Source organism: Periophthalmus magnuspinnatus, chromosome 13 (genome assembly GCF_009829125.3).
Source record: "Periophthalmus magnuspinnatus isolate fPerMag1 chromosome 13, fPerMag1.2.pri, whole genome shotgun sequence".
In the NCBI taxonomy this organism is placed as follows: Eukaryota; Metazoa; Chordata; class Actinopteri; order Gobiiformes; family Gobiidae; genus Periophthalmus; species Periophthalmus magnuspinnatus.
This window is the reverse complement of record NC_047138.1, coordinates 13,983,547-13,999,342: the sequence shown is the minus strand read 5'-3', so window position 1 is coordinate 13,999,342 and position 15,796 is coordinate 13,983,547. Positions and strand designations below refer to the sequence as shown.

The 15,796-nt window shown below is 38.8% G+C and overlaps 2 protein-coding genes across 3 annotated transcripts in view; one reads left to right on the top strand and one right to left on the bottom strand.

Moving 5' to 3' along the window:
- Positions 1-15,796, bottom strand: part of megf6 (multiple EGF like domains 6) — an 88,746-nt gene that overhangs the window by 27,542 nt on the left and 45,408 nt on the right. For both annotated transcript variants that reach the window (XM_055226252.1, XM_055226253.1), the window contains 5 exons: positions 15,581-15,709; positions 12,660-12,788; positions 11,840-11,968; positions 5,189-5,323; positions 2,625-2,759 (listed from right to left, as the gene is read on the bottom strand). In XM_055226252.1, coding sequence (XP_055082227.1) covers positions 2,625-2,759; positions 5,189-5,323; positions 11,840-11,968; positions 12,660-12,788; positions 15,581-15,709 — 657 coding nt within the window. The remainder of the gene's footprint in view (positions 1-2,624; positions 2,760-5,188; positions 5,324-11,839; positions 11,969-12,659; positions 12,789-15,580; positions 15,710-15,796) is intronic.
- On the top strand, positions 6,979-11,873 carry LOC117380244 (EH domain-containing protein 2-like). The gene is made up of 6 exons (XM_033977011.2): positions 6,979-7,330; positions 7,410-7,586; positions 7,685-7,782; positions 8,679-9,091; positions 9,589-9,753; positions 10,460-11,873. Exons 1-6 carry the CDS (start codon positions 7,110-7,112, stop codon positions 11,018-11,020), a joined length of 1,635 nt encoding a protein of 544 aa, XP_033832902.1. The 5' UTR covers positions 6,979-7,109; the 3' UTR covers positions 11,021-11,873.

Genomic DNA, 15,796 nt, shown 5'->3' with positions numbered 1-15,796 from the left:
TAAACCCTGCACACGTGACAGGGCGACATGTGCGTCATTGAAGAAGCACTTGATCTGAAAGGTTAAGAAAACTCCCGCACACTGTCTCACTCTTGATTCACTTTTATTCTCACAGCGTTTCTGTCCGTCTGACCTTCCTCAGGTATCTCTGACCTGAGGAACTTGTGAGAATAAAAGTGAATCAAGAGTGAGACAGTGTACAGAAGTTTTCTTAACCTTTCAGACCTGCTTTATTTTAACATGTTCATAGTCTGAGCAAATAAAAATAAAAATATCGATTCAGTTGTTTCTGTTGAACTCAGCACAAACCTTTACCGACATCTTTATTAGATCTCAGAACTTGTACGAAATACATTTACTTTAAAATTTTTTAACTGGTAATTTAATACTTTTCGATTTGTTCATGTGATACTTTTACTTTTACTTATTTACTTGTATTTTTTCCTCTGACATCCACACTTTTACTTAAGTAACATCCTTTATTGTTATATTGTTTTAGGGAGGAAGCTCACAATATTGTATGCTTTTGTGCAATCACCAGTGTCGAAACATTACATTTTGTGTGTCATTGTGTTACATCGCGTCTCTTCTTCTGCAACAACAAACCAAAGCCTTTTATTTGATTCATGAGTTTATAATCTAACGTGCTGTAAAAGTCTATCTTAGTGTGACTTTCTATATTACATCATCACAACATTGTCAAACTTGTTCATTCTAATAAAAATACCAGAGATTAATTGAATTGTTTGTATGGGCGATACCATAATCCGACGATATTTTTTTAACTAAATCCTTGTTTGAAAGATTAAAATCTCTGTTCCTTTTTAATTTGCTATTCTCGCAACATTCACTACCCCCTTCGATCTTCTGAAAATGCGGTATAGAAAAAACAATACAAAAATCTACACAAACCAAAGGGCCAAAGCAGCATCGCACAGCTCTTCAAAACTTAACAGAAGCAATACTCATCAAATTGTGTTTATTTATTCTATGTCTGCCAGTGGTCTCCGCAGTGGTAACTTAAGTCAATCAGCCCTGTCATGAACCAGTCTGTAACCCAAACCCTCCGAAAACGTGCTCTTTCTGAATTCTGCTTTGACAACCCCAGCGGGCCTAGTCCTGGATGGCCGACACATTATCCCCATGTTTATCTAGTCCCCCGCAAAGACGCTGCACAGAGCCTGCATTTTAACCCAAACTGCTAACCTCCGAGTATCATTTTAGGTCGCTGCACAAGTATGAACTTTCCATCAACTGCCCAGAGTAAATAGCTAGAACAGTGAGGAACAACATGGACTTTTTATAGATACGTAATAATACAGACAACACCTGCACTGACCAAGCCGTTTGAATAGCCAACTGACACCAAATCCATCAACTGCATTTCTAACAATAGAGAAGTGGATTATGGGTGATTCATATGTCAAATATAAGGTAGGGCCGAAATGGAGAGTTTCATAGAGTCATTTATAACAGGCATTATCAACAAGGGCACACATTCACACCTGGAGAATGCAAATCAGCTGCCAAGTCAAGCAAAGAGGCAATGGAGAAGTACTGGGGTTGTAATGGTTGTTTTACCCACAAGAGGGCGCCAAAGAAAGGGTTTTGAAAGGGTATTTTGTACTGGATCCCCCTGAAACATAATCCCAACGCTTTCTGTTTGTTTTACTTTTACATACTTTTTTTTTTTTTTTTTTTTTAAATAAAAACATGTCTGCTCATGTACAATGTAAAACAAGTTGACTTTAAAGTGTTGGCTACATCAGTTTATATTGTTTAAAACTTCAACCAAAATGGCTATATACACAGTCTGTCTTTCCTTTGCCGTCTATAGTTGCTAAAGCTGTGCAGTTGATTAAATTATAATTGAAACAAATTAAGTAATCTCTAATTGTTACTCAGGTCTTGTTAATCGAGAGGTCCACCGCCAAGTGTATGTCAGAGTGAGTATTCACTTTAGAATAAGAAATGTAACTTTTTAACAAGTATGTCTTATAAAAGTATGTTCAGGTAATATTAAAATCCATGTCTATTTGTGATTTTGTCATATCTTTCAATCCTAACAGTTGCTTAAATCGAGGAAAATACTAAATAAATACTCAATTTAAAATAAAAGTACAGATACTGGAGCAAAAAAAAAAAACTCAAGTAAAAGTAAAAGTATCACATAGAAAAATCGACTTAAATAAAAGTATTAAAGTGCCTGTTTAAAAATGTACTTAAAGAGTGAAAAATTAAAGTATTTTGCACATATTTTGAGGTCTTATAAGGCTTTTGTTCTAGCTGTTTTTATTTGTATATTTCAGTTTGCTAAAATTGTATGTTTAAAATAACCCCTCAGCCTTTTCAGCAGGTCTCACACAGTACTAAAAAATACTTTTACTTTACAGTCCAGTTAAAAAAAAATAGTAGAGTAGAAAGTACAGATATCTGCTCTCAAATGTAGTGAAATAAAGTAAAAAGTATCCACCAAGTAAAGCATAGATACCTAAAATGTGTACTTAAGTATAGTACTTACGTTACATTCCACCACTACTTAAATCTATCAAAATGACCACATTTCCCACAATATAATCACTTTTTTCATTTCACTCCAAAATGTTATTAAATGTAATGCTCACCGTGTTGACACTTGTCTCCATGGAGACCTGCAGGACATGTGTGGGTGCACTGTCCAGTCCTGGGGTCACATGACACTGCTCCTGGACACTCACATCTCCTCTCACAGCCAGGGCCAAAGAAGCCCCAATCACATTCTAGAGACAGAACCAAACAACTTAAAGTCCAGACCATCCATAAAACTAGTTATTAGAAGTCCACATACTTTTTGTCAATAGATGGAAATATTTTAATCTGAAATCTTTTTTGTGGGAAAAGAAAACTGGCATCTGCTGAATAGTAGCTGGCCAGACACCATTAGCTTCCTTAGCCAAGTGAAGTCAGCCTGGAAGTTTTCCCATCCATGGACTGAATGCATTTTAAACACAGTGGTTGGCTTACAATGAAGTTTTTTTTAAATACTTTTAAATTTTATGAATGTGGTGATAGAGTGTAATTGTTTCTAATGATTTGGCTCTCCACTCTTTAGGTGTGTTACGCATGGAAATCATGTGCTGACCAAGGCTAGCGGAAATCTTATATAAAATTATAGTATATCAAGAGGTTCTATAGTGTAGTGAACATTCCTTTTAATATACTGTTTAACTTAAAGCGAAACACTGCAGGAGAATAGGACTAAATCTCATATGTAGAGGTATCATTTTGAAACTTCTTCTGTAGTTTACTTATATAAATGTAAGAAAAAAGGTATTACATGTTTTTCATCAGTTAATGTTTTATGTAAAAAATATGGCATCTTATGTGTAAAAACAGAACAAAATTGACCATATTTTTTGTACATTTGAATCTCAGGCAGGTTTAAATGTCTTGCATCATTTTGTTGTCATATTAGAGGGGATTTCTTATCGGTATCTTATTTAGTAAAGTAAAAAAAAGTATTAAGTAAATTAAATCTCACTAAACAAATGTAAAAAAAAAAAAAAAAAAAAAAAAGTCTCTTTTTTGGTGTTAAAACTTTAATAGATCAGACTTGGAATCAGATATTAAAAAAGCCTTCTGTATGCATTTTATTAGTATTATAAAGGAGTTATGCACAGAAGCAGAAAGAAGAAGCTATGGAGGGAATTAGCTGTTTTTTGTAGTGATTGAACTGCTTCTGAAATTAATTGCATTTTGAGAAAACAGTCTTTGAAGTTACAGTGTCCAATATAACTCTATGGATTAAATATTGAATAAAATATTAAACATCTTTTGGTGCAGAGAGGGGAAATTTGTTGTTTCTACATGAAAGCTTGTATGATAAGAGACCAAACTGGCTGAAAAAGGAAAAACTGAAAAAAAAAATATATATAAAAAGTTTTGCCTGTAATGCCTGCCCTTGAAATGATCTTAATGTATCTTAGGCCTTCTGTTCTTGTGCAGGAGGTGGTAATACTCAGGATACTCTCACTGCTACCTCATTGCTTAAGACTGAAGCTGTTTAATCAGATTAAAAGTGGCTACTAATGCTGACTAGAGCTGTAGTCCTGGGGGTCCCTCAGTCATGTGTTGAGTGTCTAGAAAAATTAAGAACATCTGAATTTTATTATGAGAACAATCAGTAGTCCTGTGGATAATCTTACACTGATAAGGGCTTCATGGGCTCAAAATGTTTGTGAAGCCCTGGTTTAGTTCATTAATCGGTCAGTGGTGTCTTAGCTGATGACATGTTTTGATTCTCAGCCAATCATTGCACAACAGTGGAAGAAGTACTCAATTTTGTTACTGAAGTGAAAATACACAAAAGTATCACATGAAAAAAATGACGTCCCCTTTAAAAATGTACTTGTACTAGTTTCGTGCAAATTTTGAGATCTTATAAAGCTTCAAATGTAGTGATTTTGATAAAGATTTGAACTGAATTTTGTCCAATCAATTGTTTTTCTGAGCTGTTTTATTTGTTAATTTTTGCTTTTTGTCAAGTTATGAACATCTTTTCAGCAGGTCTCAAACAACAATGAAAATTATGTTTACTTTTCAGTCCTGTTCAAAAATGTAGTGGAGTAGACATTACAGATACCTGCTCTCGAATGTAGTGAAGTAAAATGTACATAAGCCAAATACAGATACATAATTCTTTTACTTAAGTACAGTACTACTACATCATTACCTCACACCACTGGGATTATAAAGAAGTTATGCACAAAAGCAGAAAGAAGAAATTATGGAGGGAGTTTACCAGAGTTTTTGGAGTGACTGAACAGTTTACAGTAAATCTGCCTTTTCACTGACGAATATGCTGTTTGCTAGTACTTCTCTGTGTAGGTTTTTGCTGTAGAATTGTGGCCAGCTCTGTTGGTTAGCTGTTGAGTGATATTAAAGCATAGAAATGATGTGAATAAGTCTGGTGATGAAAGTAAAGTCAAATATTTTGCATTACCAGCAGATTATGTTAAGAGGGAGGCTAACATTTGTGTTCTCAAAAGGGAGGGACTGAATATGCTGGATTGCACAAATGAATGTCAACCATGTTTTTTTGATCAGGGAACACACTATGCAGCTATACTGGCATTGGACATTTTGGCAAGATAGCAATAAACAATACACAAAACTATTCATCGGTCCAGTTGTGTTTTGATCCCAGTACCTCTCTCACAGCGCGCCCCGTGGAAGGCAGCCTTACAGACACAATTCCCGGTTTTGGGGTCACAGCCGCTGGAATGTTCTTGGACGCAGTCACATTCTCTGGAGCAGCCCGGGCCGTGAGTCCACCTGGGACACGCTGGGAACCGGAAGAAAACAAAGGGAGCAAACATTACACATGTGGTTCTGTCATGTGGGTTTTGTTATTTAAAACACAAAATTGACAACACAATAAGCAGCACATAAGTTATGAGTCTAGCGGCAAAAGCATGACATCATTGAATACTTCCATCACTACTTCAATATATAAGTTTATTGTGAGACAAACCCTTCAGCTCAGTTGCATCATGTGGTTTCTTATGTCCATAAAAATGAGGATGTATAGGCTACAATCTGAAAGGGTAGTTGTGCTTTAAATTTCATTAAAATACAGTCAGTTGTAGTTAATGTATTGCACTTTGACCATATGTTGAGAATGCATGTTTCTGCAAATGATAATGATATCTTAACGAACCACAGAGTAGTTTAGAATAGTTGTGTGAGAGTGATGGGTATCAGTGGTGCAATGGTGGTGCAATTCCAGCTCCTACAGATAAATGCTGTTGTTGTGTCCTTGGGCAAGGCACTTAACACACCTCACCCCCAGTGTCTGCGTACACACTGCGTGGTTCCTTGATGTAAAGAGCTTTAAGTGGCTTGAAGGTGGAAACCTAGTATATAAAAATGTGATGATTTACCATTTACATTTTATTCATACAGTCTGTCTGCACGAGTTTCCCATAATACAAGATAAGTGTATATTGTTATAGACATACAAGCTTAGAGTTTACACATACCACAGCAAAATTTGAATTTAACTGGGACTAAACCCAGAAGTTTAGACTCCACCAGGGCTAGAACAGGACCAAGCCAAGTCTGCACTACCAGTCAAAAGTTTAGACACACCCTCTCATTCAATGTCTTTTTATATACATACAGAATATATATGAAGCAAGATATATGGAATTGTGTAGCAAAGAAAAAGTAAATAACTCCTCAAAGTACTCCCCTTTGCTTTGTCGAAAAATATTACTATGAGTTATTTAACTTTTTTTCTTTGCTACATAATTCCATACATCTTGCTTCATATATTTGATGTCTTCCATATGTATAAAATGCAGAAAACAATAAAAATGAAGAAAAAATATATATATTGCATGAGATAGTGTGTCCAAACTTTTGACTGGTAGTGTATATTAGGACAAAACTGGGCTCAAACCAGGACCAAACTAGGGCACAGGGTGAACTCACCTACAGTTGCTACCCTTTGCATTGTATACTATAAGTGATACCTTCCAGCAAGAGTGTACTGGCAAATTCAGGTACTGATTCAGAGTTCAAACTTGTAAGATGTGTGCATGTTGTTGTGTCCCTGTGCACTTTACTCTCCAGCTCACACCAGACATCCCCAGTGTGTTTGTTTTGCTTTGGCAACCCTGAATTGTTGCAGTTAATCCAGAAGAGAAAAGGGTACAGTAACGTCGACCACCCAGCCTTTCATTACCTAATATTTAAAGAAAACACCCCAATATGTCCAAAATTATATTGTGCTGTATACCTAATGCCTGATTCCCAATTCAACTTCCATCAGAGCTCTGGACCTTTTGCCAAGATTCTCCCCTCTCAGCCCCAAAATCTATCGCTTCTCTGCTCCACCCTGTCCCGCCTGACGCTGTCTTCATGTTAGGTACAGCTGCGGGCTCTAGTTACACCCTCCCCACCCTCCCGAATGTCCAGCGTGCAGCACGACGCAGACAGCTGTGAGAAGAAAAACTGATAATACCACTTGTGTGCATTCCTCCATCTTATAGTTTGCTTGGAGAGGGGAGCCAGCCGGAGCAGCCAAATAGTTCCCCCCCTTATCTCTTCTTCACACATTTTGTACCATGTCGCTTCGCAGGCTTAGAAGCAACCCCAAAACTATCGGAGACGTCAAATTGGTGACGGAGGAGCTCAAAAATCTGTACTACAAAAGACTGCTGCCAATTGAAAAGCATTATTTGTTCCATCACTTTCACTCGCCCAGCTACGAGGATGCAGACTTTGACAACAAGCCGATGATTCTAGTGATGGGGCAGTACTCCACAGGGAAGACAACTTTTATAAGGTACTTGAATTCTTATATTCATACTCATTTTGTGCATATATCTATACATTGTGGTAACATTATGATTACTTTTTATCAGGTATCTCATAGAGCAAGACTTTTTAGGAGGCAGAGTTGGTCCAGAGCCAACGACAGACAGCTTCACTGCACTCATGCATGGAGAAGTAGAGGGAATAATACCGGGAAATGCTTTGACGATGGACCCCAAAAAGCCATTCCGGAACTTGGATCCTTTCGGGAATACCTTTTTGAACAGGTACCAACAAAAACTCATAGTACTTTTGTTATAGTTGTTAATATTAAGTCTTGCGATGCCATACATGCTTTCATGCTGTAATGCTTTTTCCTTTATAGGTTCCAGTGTGTCCAAATGCCAAACCCGGTGCTTGAAAATATCAGTATTATAGACACACCAGGGATATTAACTGCAGCGAGGAGGAGACTAAGTCGAGGTATGCGGGGTTATCAATCTTTATCGTTATGCAAATGTTATTTTTTCATGCATTGGTTTGTTGGTTTACAGGTTTAAATAAGTCAGAATGTCTTTCCACTGTTTGGTTGTAGGCTTGTAAGAGAAAATCTTGATCAGTTATTTGCAAATTGATTACTAGTGGCGATAACATCTATGTACTTGGGTATGAAAATACACAAGACAGTATACTTTGACTGGCTAGGTAGGGCCAACATTGTCATACTAATATGGGACGTCATTTCAACTGATGATACCACATTCACTAGTCCATGGCTAAAAATGGCTTAAATTCTTGTAGTCTATTAGCTGATCCATCCATCCAAGGCTGCATCGCGGGTGCAGCAGTCTCAGCAGGAACTCCCAGGCTTCCCTCACCCCGGACACTTCCTCCAGCTCCTCCGGTTGGACCCAACTGATTAACTGATTGCTCCTTGCTACTACTATAGGTGACCATGCAATCCCTCAGTCCACGTAGCTTCTATTGCAAAAGAAAATTTAATTCTGTCAACTGAACTTGAACTAGTATAAATCAGTTCCCAACACTCAACAGTGGCTTTATGGTGTCTTGGTGTCAGATAAAGTTTTGTCAATGAAGCGTAGTTATCATTATTGCAATCTCAAGCAGCTAGAAGCACAGAAAGAGCACAATTGTGGGAGGATCCGAGCAGTCAGTCACCTCTGGCTCGGCTGTGTTTAATAGCACCATTAATCCATGGGTGTAACTGAAGTGGCTCAACATCAACAAGGGCCGCTGGGATATCTTACACATTCCTCCAGGCTTTGAGACAGCGCAGGCTTGCCACAATACACACACGCCACTAATGAAAACCCTGTGTTATCCTTTCCTTCTCCCCCTCCCTCCTCCCCTCTCCACAGGCTATGACTTTCCGGCAGTGTTGCGTTGGTTCGCTGAGAGAGTGGACCGGATCATCCTGCTGTTTGACGCACACAAGCTGGAGTTTTCGGATGAGCTAACTCGTGCCTTTGGGGCTCTGTGCGGCCATGAGGACAAACTGCGGGTGGTGCTGAACAAGGCAGACAGAGTGGATTCCCAGCAGCTCATGAGGGTGTACGGCGCCCTCATGTGGTCGCTGGGGAAAGTGTTCAAGACCCCCGAGATCCTAAAAGTGTACATTGGTTCGTTCTGGTCCGAGCCCAGGCAGAAGTGTGATCACTACGAGCTGATTGAGTTGGAGGAGGAGGATCTGCTGAGGGATATAAGGAACCTGCCTCGCAACGCTGCCTTAAGGAAACTCAATGATCTGGTTAAAAGGGCCAGATTAGTGAGGGTAAGCATGTCGTTTTCCAAGATGGTGGCACAATATTTGTTCAACTTTTCTGGAGGGTCCTGCCATCTTTCCAGTATTTCCAGTATGGCATTAAACCTCTCCATGGAGACAAGCAGGTGCAGGTAAGATCTGTGGAGAGGTAAATCGGCTCAGTCTAAGAAATTGTCTTTTTCAAGGTATTTTGCGTGGTAAAAACACTGTAATAAAATAAATAACTTTCATGCCATACTGCAGAACATTCCAGGCAAAGTGATAACACCATGGAGAAAAGCAGGTGGACCCATCCAAAAAAGTTACATGGTGCAAATTTGTACATGCACTAGAAATTACTACAGAACCAGGATTAAACCCAGACTATTATAGCTTAAATAAGGAAGGTTAATTTAAAAGAAAGATATAAAGTTCCCTGCATATATAGTCTAATTGCATATATAGTGTATTTGCAACAGTGCACTTCGAGCTAAATCTTCATTTGCTCTTTTCTTATTCCTACATAGGCTCATGCTCACATTATCGGCCACCTGAAGAAGGAGATGCCCACCATCTTTTGTAAAGACAGTAAAAAGCACAGCCTCATCTATGATCTTCCAGAAATCTTCCTCAAGATCCAGCAGCAACAGCGTGTGCCAGCCGGAGACTTCCCAGATTGCATCAAAATGCAGGTGAAAATTCAATTCAGGTGAAATTTCAACAAAAAAATCAAACTCATTCACAATAACAAATCGTGTTCATTTCTAGAATTTATGCATAAACAACAAGTCTGTCTGTAGAGCAAGGCAATATGGCCTAGAGTTTATGACAATATAAGTGGACATTTGTGATAACGATATGATGATATAGCTGAAGCTACTTAACAGTACTTAGCGTTTATTTTTGTAATGTTTGTTCCACTGTCATTATTGTTTAAGCCATGGGTGTCCAAAGTGGGGCCTGCAAGGAGGTCTGAGATTTGTAAGAAATAGCTATTTTGATTCAGTTTTGCACTGAAAAAAATGCCAGAAGATGAAAAAGATCCCATAAGAATCAATCTCCCAAAGCACCATAATTGGAGACAATTTAGTCATAGATATCTTCACAGACTGATTTTTTAAAAATGGAAAACATTCATAGGTTTGGTCCTCGACATGCTAATATGTACTCATTTTGCCCCAATGAGGAAAAAAGTTGGGACAACCCTGGTTTGAAGTAGGTAGTAATTAGCTGCACTCTCTGCTTGCCTCTCCTCACATTTGAGAGGAAAATCAGTTGCGGTTTGTGCAAATCACAGTATTCCAAAAAGTCATATTTCTGATGACGATATTTGACGGGCAACATGATATGGCCCAGCCCTATCTATGTCCTATACTTATTCATGATTTACATTTTCAGGAGAAACTATTATCTCAAGATTTCTCAAAGTTCAAGACACTCAAACCCAGTCTGATGGCCTCCTTGGATAAACTTCTCACCATCGACATCGCTAAGCTGGTCCCTCTGCTCAAGATACAAGAGCTAACAAAGAAATCCCTCCCAGGTGTACTAGACGCCGACTTTCTGGGAACGTTTAAGCCGGAGCATTACAGACGAGACCCCTTTAAGGAAATTCCCAGGGAAGAGGAGGGCAGTGACGAAGACTTTGATGAATGGGCGGTAGAGAAGTACAAGCCAAAGTATGACGAAATTTTCTACAATTTGAACCCAAGTGAAGGTAAACTCAGTGGTACCAAAGTTCGAGAGTGGATGACAGGTACGCTGCTGCCCAACTCGGTGCTGGCTCATATCTGGAGGCTATCAGACGTGGATGGGGACGGGATGTTGGACAATGAGGAGTTTGCAGTAGCGGTTCATCTCTTAGAAGGGAAACTGGAGGGTTACTACCTACCCAGAGAGCTCCCCTCGCACCTCGTACCCCCGTCAAAGAAGATCAGCGCAGCAAGCCAGGAGGAGTAACAAAGACTCACAAAAAAATGTTCTTTTGACACATTTTGTATAGAAATTGTATTCAATAGATTAACCTGTATATACACTTTTTACTTGCAAAAAGCATACAGGAACACACAGAGACTCCAGCTTTTGCCCACTGTCAGGCATACATTATGATAGGTGTATGAATTTGTCCAAAAAACTTGAGAATGATCAGAAAAATTGAAGTTTCTTGGGACCCTATACAGTATTTTACGTATTTTAAATATGCATTATGTAACCTTTCTCGTAAGGGGGGGGGGGGGGTCTGCCACTTTATTTTCTCCATGGAGATCGTATTGCTTTGTCCGTAATGTTCCAAAGTGTGACATTAAACCTTCTTGCTTTGATTAGGTTACAAGAGATTTAATAGCAAAAAAATACTACCATGAAAACGATGCATTCATACTGTGAGCTGGGCCACCTCTCCACAGATCTGACCTGTAACCTGGTGGCCTGTATGGTATGTGAAAGATAAGATTAATGCCATACTGTGAAACACTCCAAAACAATATGCTCATGATGACAAACAGGTGGAAAATCAGAAAAGTGACAGAGTACACTTTTATATGGGTAAGTAGTATAAATGAAATATACTTTAGGATGATTTACTATTTTTTATTTATTTTTTATTTTTTTTAATAATACAAAAAGTTATTATTATGTTATGAACTTTGCCCCTCTCATTTATTAAAATCCTTGAAGATATGTGAAAACTACATGGCAAATCTGTTATAAAAATGTTTCTTTAACCAGAATCCAAACGCACACATATCTAATAAATCACAGATGTATTGCTGTACTCACGTAGATGACAGAAGCGACCATATAAACCAGGAGAGCAGAGACAAGCTCCCAGCAGGCGATGACAATGTCCACTGTTAGGGCAGTTACACTTTCTATTGCAGTGTCTCCCAAAGTAGCCCCTTGGACAGCCTGAAAACAACAACTTTGAGTAAGTCTGGACAACCTTTTAGACTCACACAGAGAAGAGATATTTGTGTAAGTTTTATTGTAAAGGATACGCTTAAATAATAAATAAACTGTCTTCTTTTAGCCTACGTGTTTTACTGCTGTCTGTATTGAAGTAGGAGCAAAGTGCATTTACCCACTGACCCACAAGTTGGCGGTGAGATTTCTGCTGCCACAGATGAGGACACACTGTTGTTGTGTCCTTGGGCAAGACACTTAACCCATCTCACCTCCTGTGTCTGTGTACACTGGTGTATAAATGTGTGTGTGAATGGGTGAGTGCCTTGAAAGTGGAAAAGCGCTATGTAAAAATTTAGCATTTGAACATTTACCAATTTTGAAAAAGACACACATATTAAAAAAAAAGCACATCTGGATTTAAAAAAGGGATTCACACAGAAGTAAATCCTATATTGTTTTATTTTAACCACTCAATGTAATGTGTATGTGTATTTTTTTCCTGATTAGACATTAGAATTGTAATCAAAATCTACCAGCAATTGATATTGTGTTAACGTGAATCCCAACAAAACAAATATCATTTCCACTGATGCCAGCCAGTGGAAAACATCCCTTCTGACAGTAATAGTTACTGTCACGTCACAAATAAGTGATCATGTTCATGTATGGAGGTGTAAAGAATGTATTTACCCACCATCTTCGCAGAACTGGCCCTGAACTCCAGGAGGGCACACACACTTCCCGGTCACAGGGTCACACGAGCCTCCATTCTGACAGCGGCACAGACTGTTGCATGCCTTCCCGAACGTCCCCAATGGACAAGCTATGCACGCATAGAATTAAAAGCAACTGCATTAGAAAGACCTACTGACCCTTTAACAATTATGGCTCTATGCTATACACAACAATAGAGCACAATGCATCAGTTTAAACACTCCCAAATTGAAAATGACACATGATATGTTAAATCGGGGTTGTGCACTGGGGTCAGGAATCCATCATCACTTCAGCGTTCCCCTTGTGCCATGTGCCCTGCTGGCTTTTCTAATCTTCTTGGCCTTGTTAGTGAGAACGGCAGGAACCAGCTGGCTGTTTAAGATCTGTTAAAGTGTTAGGCTGCCTCTGCACACCCTCTACATCACACGCCGTTCATGACAGCTTAAAGTTACTAGAAGGAAAACAAGCTAGAAAATCTCGTGCAGTTTTGCAGTAAATAAGCCTGTCACAATAACACATTTTGAAGTGCGAAAGTGAATATTGATGATGATGGTTTTCATGTTTTATTAAATACTTAATGTCTTGTTTTTTTGCCTTTCATCTGCCTTTTGTCTTTACCTAACAGGGATCACCTTTGAAAATCAGTTTTGTAGATTTTTGTTGAAAGCAATCACCAGCCTGATATATTTTGTAACTGAAGAATGTAATGCTGATTGCCAAGGAAACAAGAATGTGACCTTAAGCAAGACTTTAACCAGTTACCCTCCTGTTGGTGAGCAAACAACCCACTGCACCACAAAACACACTTAGATACACATAGATACATACACATAGACATGTAACACATAGCTTGTACTTGTACTTGTGATGTCAAAGTCCAAAGACACATTTTGTACATTCACGCCATTCACGCTTATGACACAAAACTGAAACTTTAGACCACTGTACAGACGTAACCTGAAATAGAATACTTACAGTACATCATTGTTCTTGTCCCTACTATGAAATATAATAAAGCAGACAAACTACATTACTGCACGCCACCAAATATCATCTGAAATTCGATGAGCGTTTGGGGCATTCTACCACTCACCTACATATACTAAAACTGCTCCCTAGTTTGAGCACCCCCTTCAGGCCATGCATCCCAACAGTACTAGCTTACCACTGTAGCCTATATTTGGGTGACATATTGCCTCATCCCACATGGCTCTTTTTACCATGATTACCAGCCAGGGCAGACACATACATCACAGCACCGGAACAATGTGTAGACTTGCTTTGTGGACAGTGCACATCCTTGGCCAGGGGCTCTATACACGCTTTGGCCAGGCTCCATCAGAAGACAGATTGGTTCCCCTGATGCTATGGGCTGGATGGACCATAAACAAGGCACTCGCACACAGGGAAGTCTGACAGGCTTTGATACATAGCCCCAGGATGGATGCACGCATGTGAGGAGCTATGTCATCACAGACTGGACCACAGGGCTGGAGGGATTGGAGAGAATATGTGCCCGCTGGGAAAAACCTGAGTACCTTGCTGTATGCATGAGAGCTCTGGGTTAAAATATATGTTACAGGGATGGGCTCAAACATAATTCAATTTGATTTGTTTTAATCTGCAAGAAAACTTAGAACTATGATCCATAGTAGCTATGGATCATACCTGGATGACTGAGGGATTACACAGACATATTTTAGAACTATGACAAATTATAGATATGAGAAATTGACAGTTTTAATCTTTTATCTGCCTTGTAGTAAGATAAGAGCTATGAGTAACGTATTGAATTAATCACTGGATTCATATAGTGCCTTTCATGACACCCAAGACATTACGGTGCATTATTACTTCACAGTTGTGGTACGATACTAGGTAGCTGCCCTAGGGCAGACTGCTAGAAGCAAGGCTACCAATCCACAACAGAGACACACACTAGGCAGTTTAAAACATCTTGCCTAAGGTCTACAGTTTTTGCCACTGGTGCCCCAAAGTGTCTCCTAGTAATTGGATGTCTCCCATCCAAGTACAAACCAGGCCCACCCTTGCTTAGCTTCTGAGATCTAATGAGATCAGGCTTTGACAGTGAAATACTGATAATAATAACAATAAATAGACAAACAGTGTATTTTGGTGTGTTTGAAACATTATTTAGGGTTGTAAAAAAATCCATCCAATCCAAGTATTATCTCTGATACTTGGATTGGATGGGTTCTAAAATTAGTATCAGAACAAGGTTTGAACAGGTATCAATGTTGAACTAAAAACCATATAAATCAAGTCAAAACCTTTCCTGAATAGTTTTAGGATTTAACAGTCTGGATCACTATCAGAACTGCTAAGAGCACACCATAATGTCAAATGTTATCTATCTTGAAACATAATTACAACAATACATCATCCACAAGATAACAAGAGGAGAAAGATGTGATTATGTGGAAACAACTACACTGTTTATGATCACTGGAGAGGGGTAGTTACTGCTTAATACTAAAGGTGGCAGTGTAGCACAAAATGTGGCGTGATGGTCAGTGAAAACATAAACTACCATTATGAATGCATTTGCTAGTCCAAAACTGTACATAGTAGTGTTTAAATTGCCTAACTGTACAAACCATTTTAAATACAGAAATTAAGATAGCAGAATTATTTTTTGAAATTGTATAGACATGACCTATCTGTGTCTCCATATGAGCTAAACATGTTCAATTGGTTTTACTGAAACAAATCTACAGTAGATTTTTTTAATTACAAATATATTCTACATGATGGTCAAGCTGTTGATGCTTTGGTTTGGAACTGATTATTCAACCTAAGGCATAATTACCCTCACATGAACCTCCCATTTGGATTGGCGGTCCCTTCTACTAAAACCCCTTGATTGGTCATACTTACTTTGATTACAGATGCTTCCAGTCCAGCCAGGAGAGCAGTCACACCGATCTTTGTTCTCACTGCATTTTCCATTGAGACAGTCTTCACAGCTCAGAGTGCAGTCATCTCCAAATGATCCCGCAAGACAAACTGAAAACAAGTACAAGTACAAGTACATGAACTTTAATTTATTCTATCATGGCTGCAGTAAATACTAGTTATAAGTCAAGCAGTGAA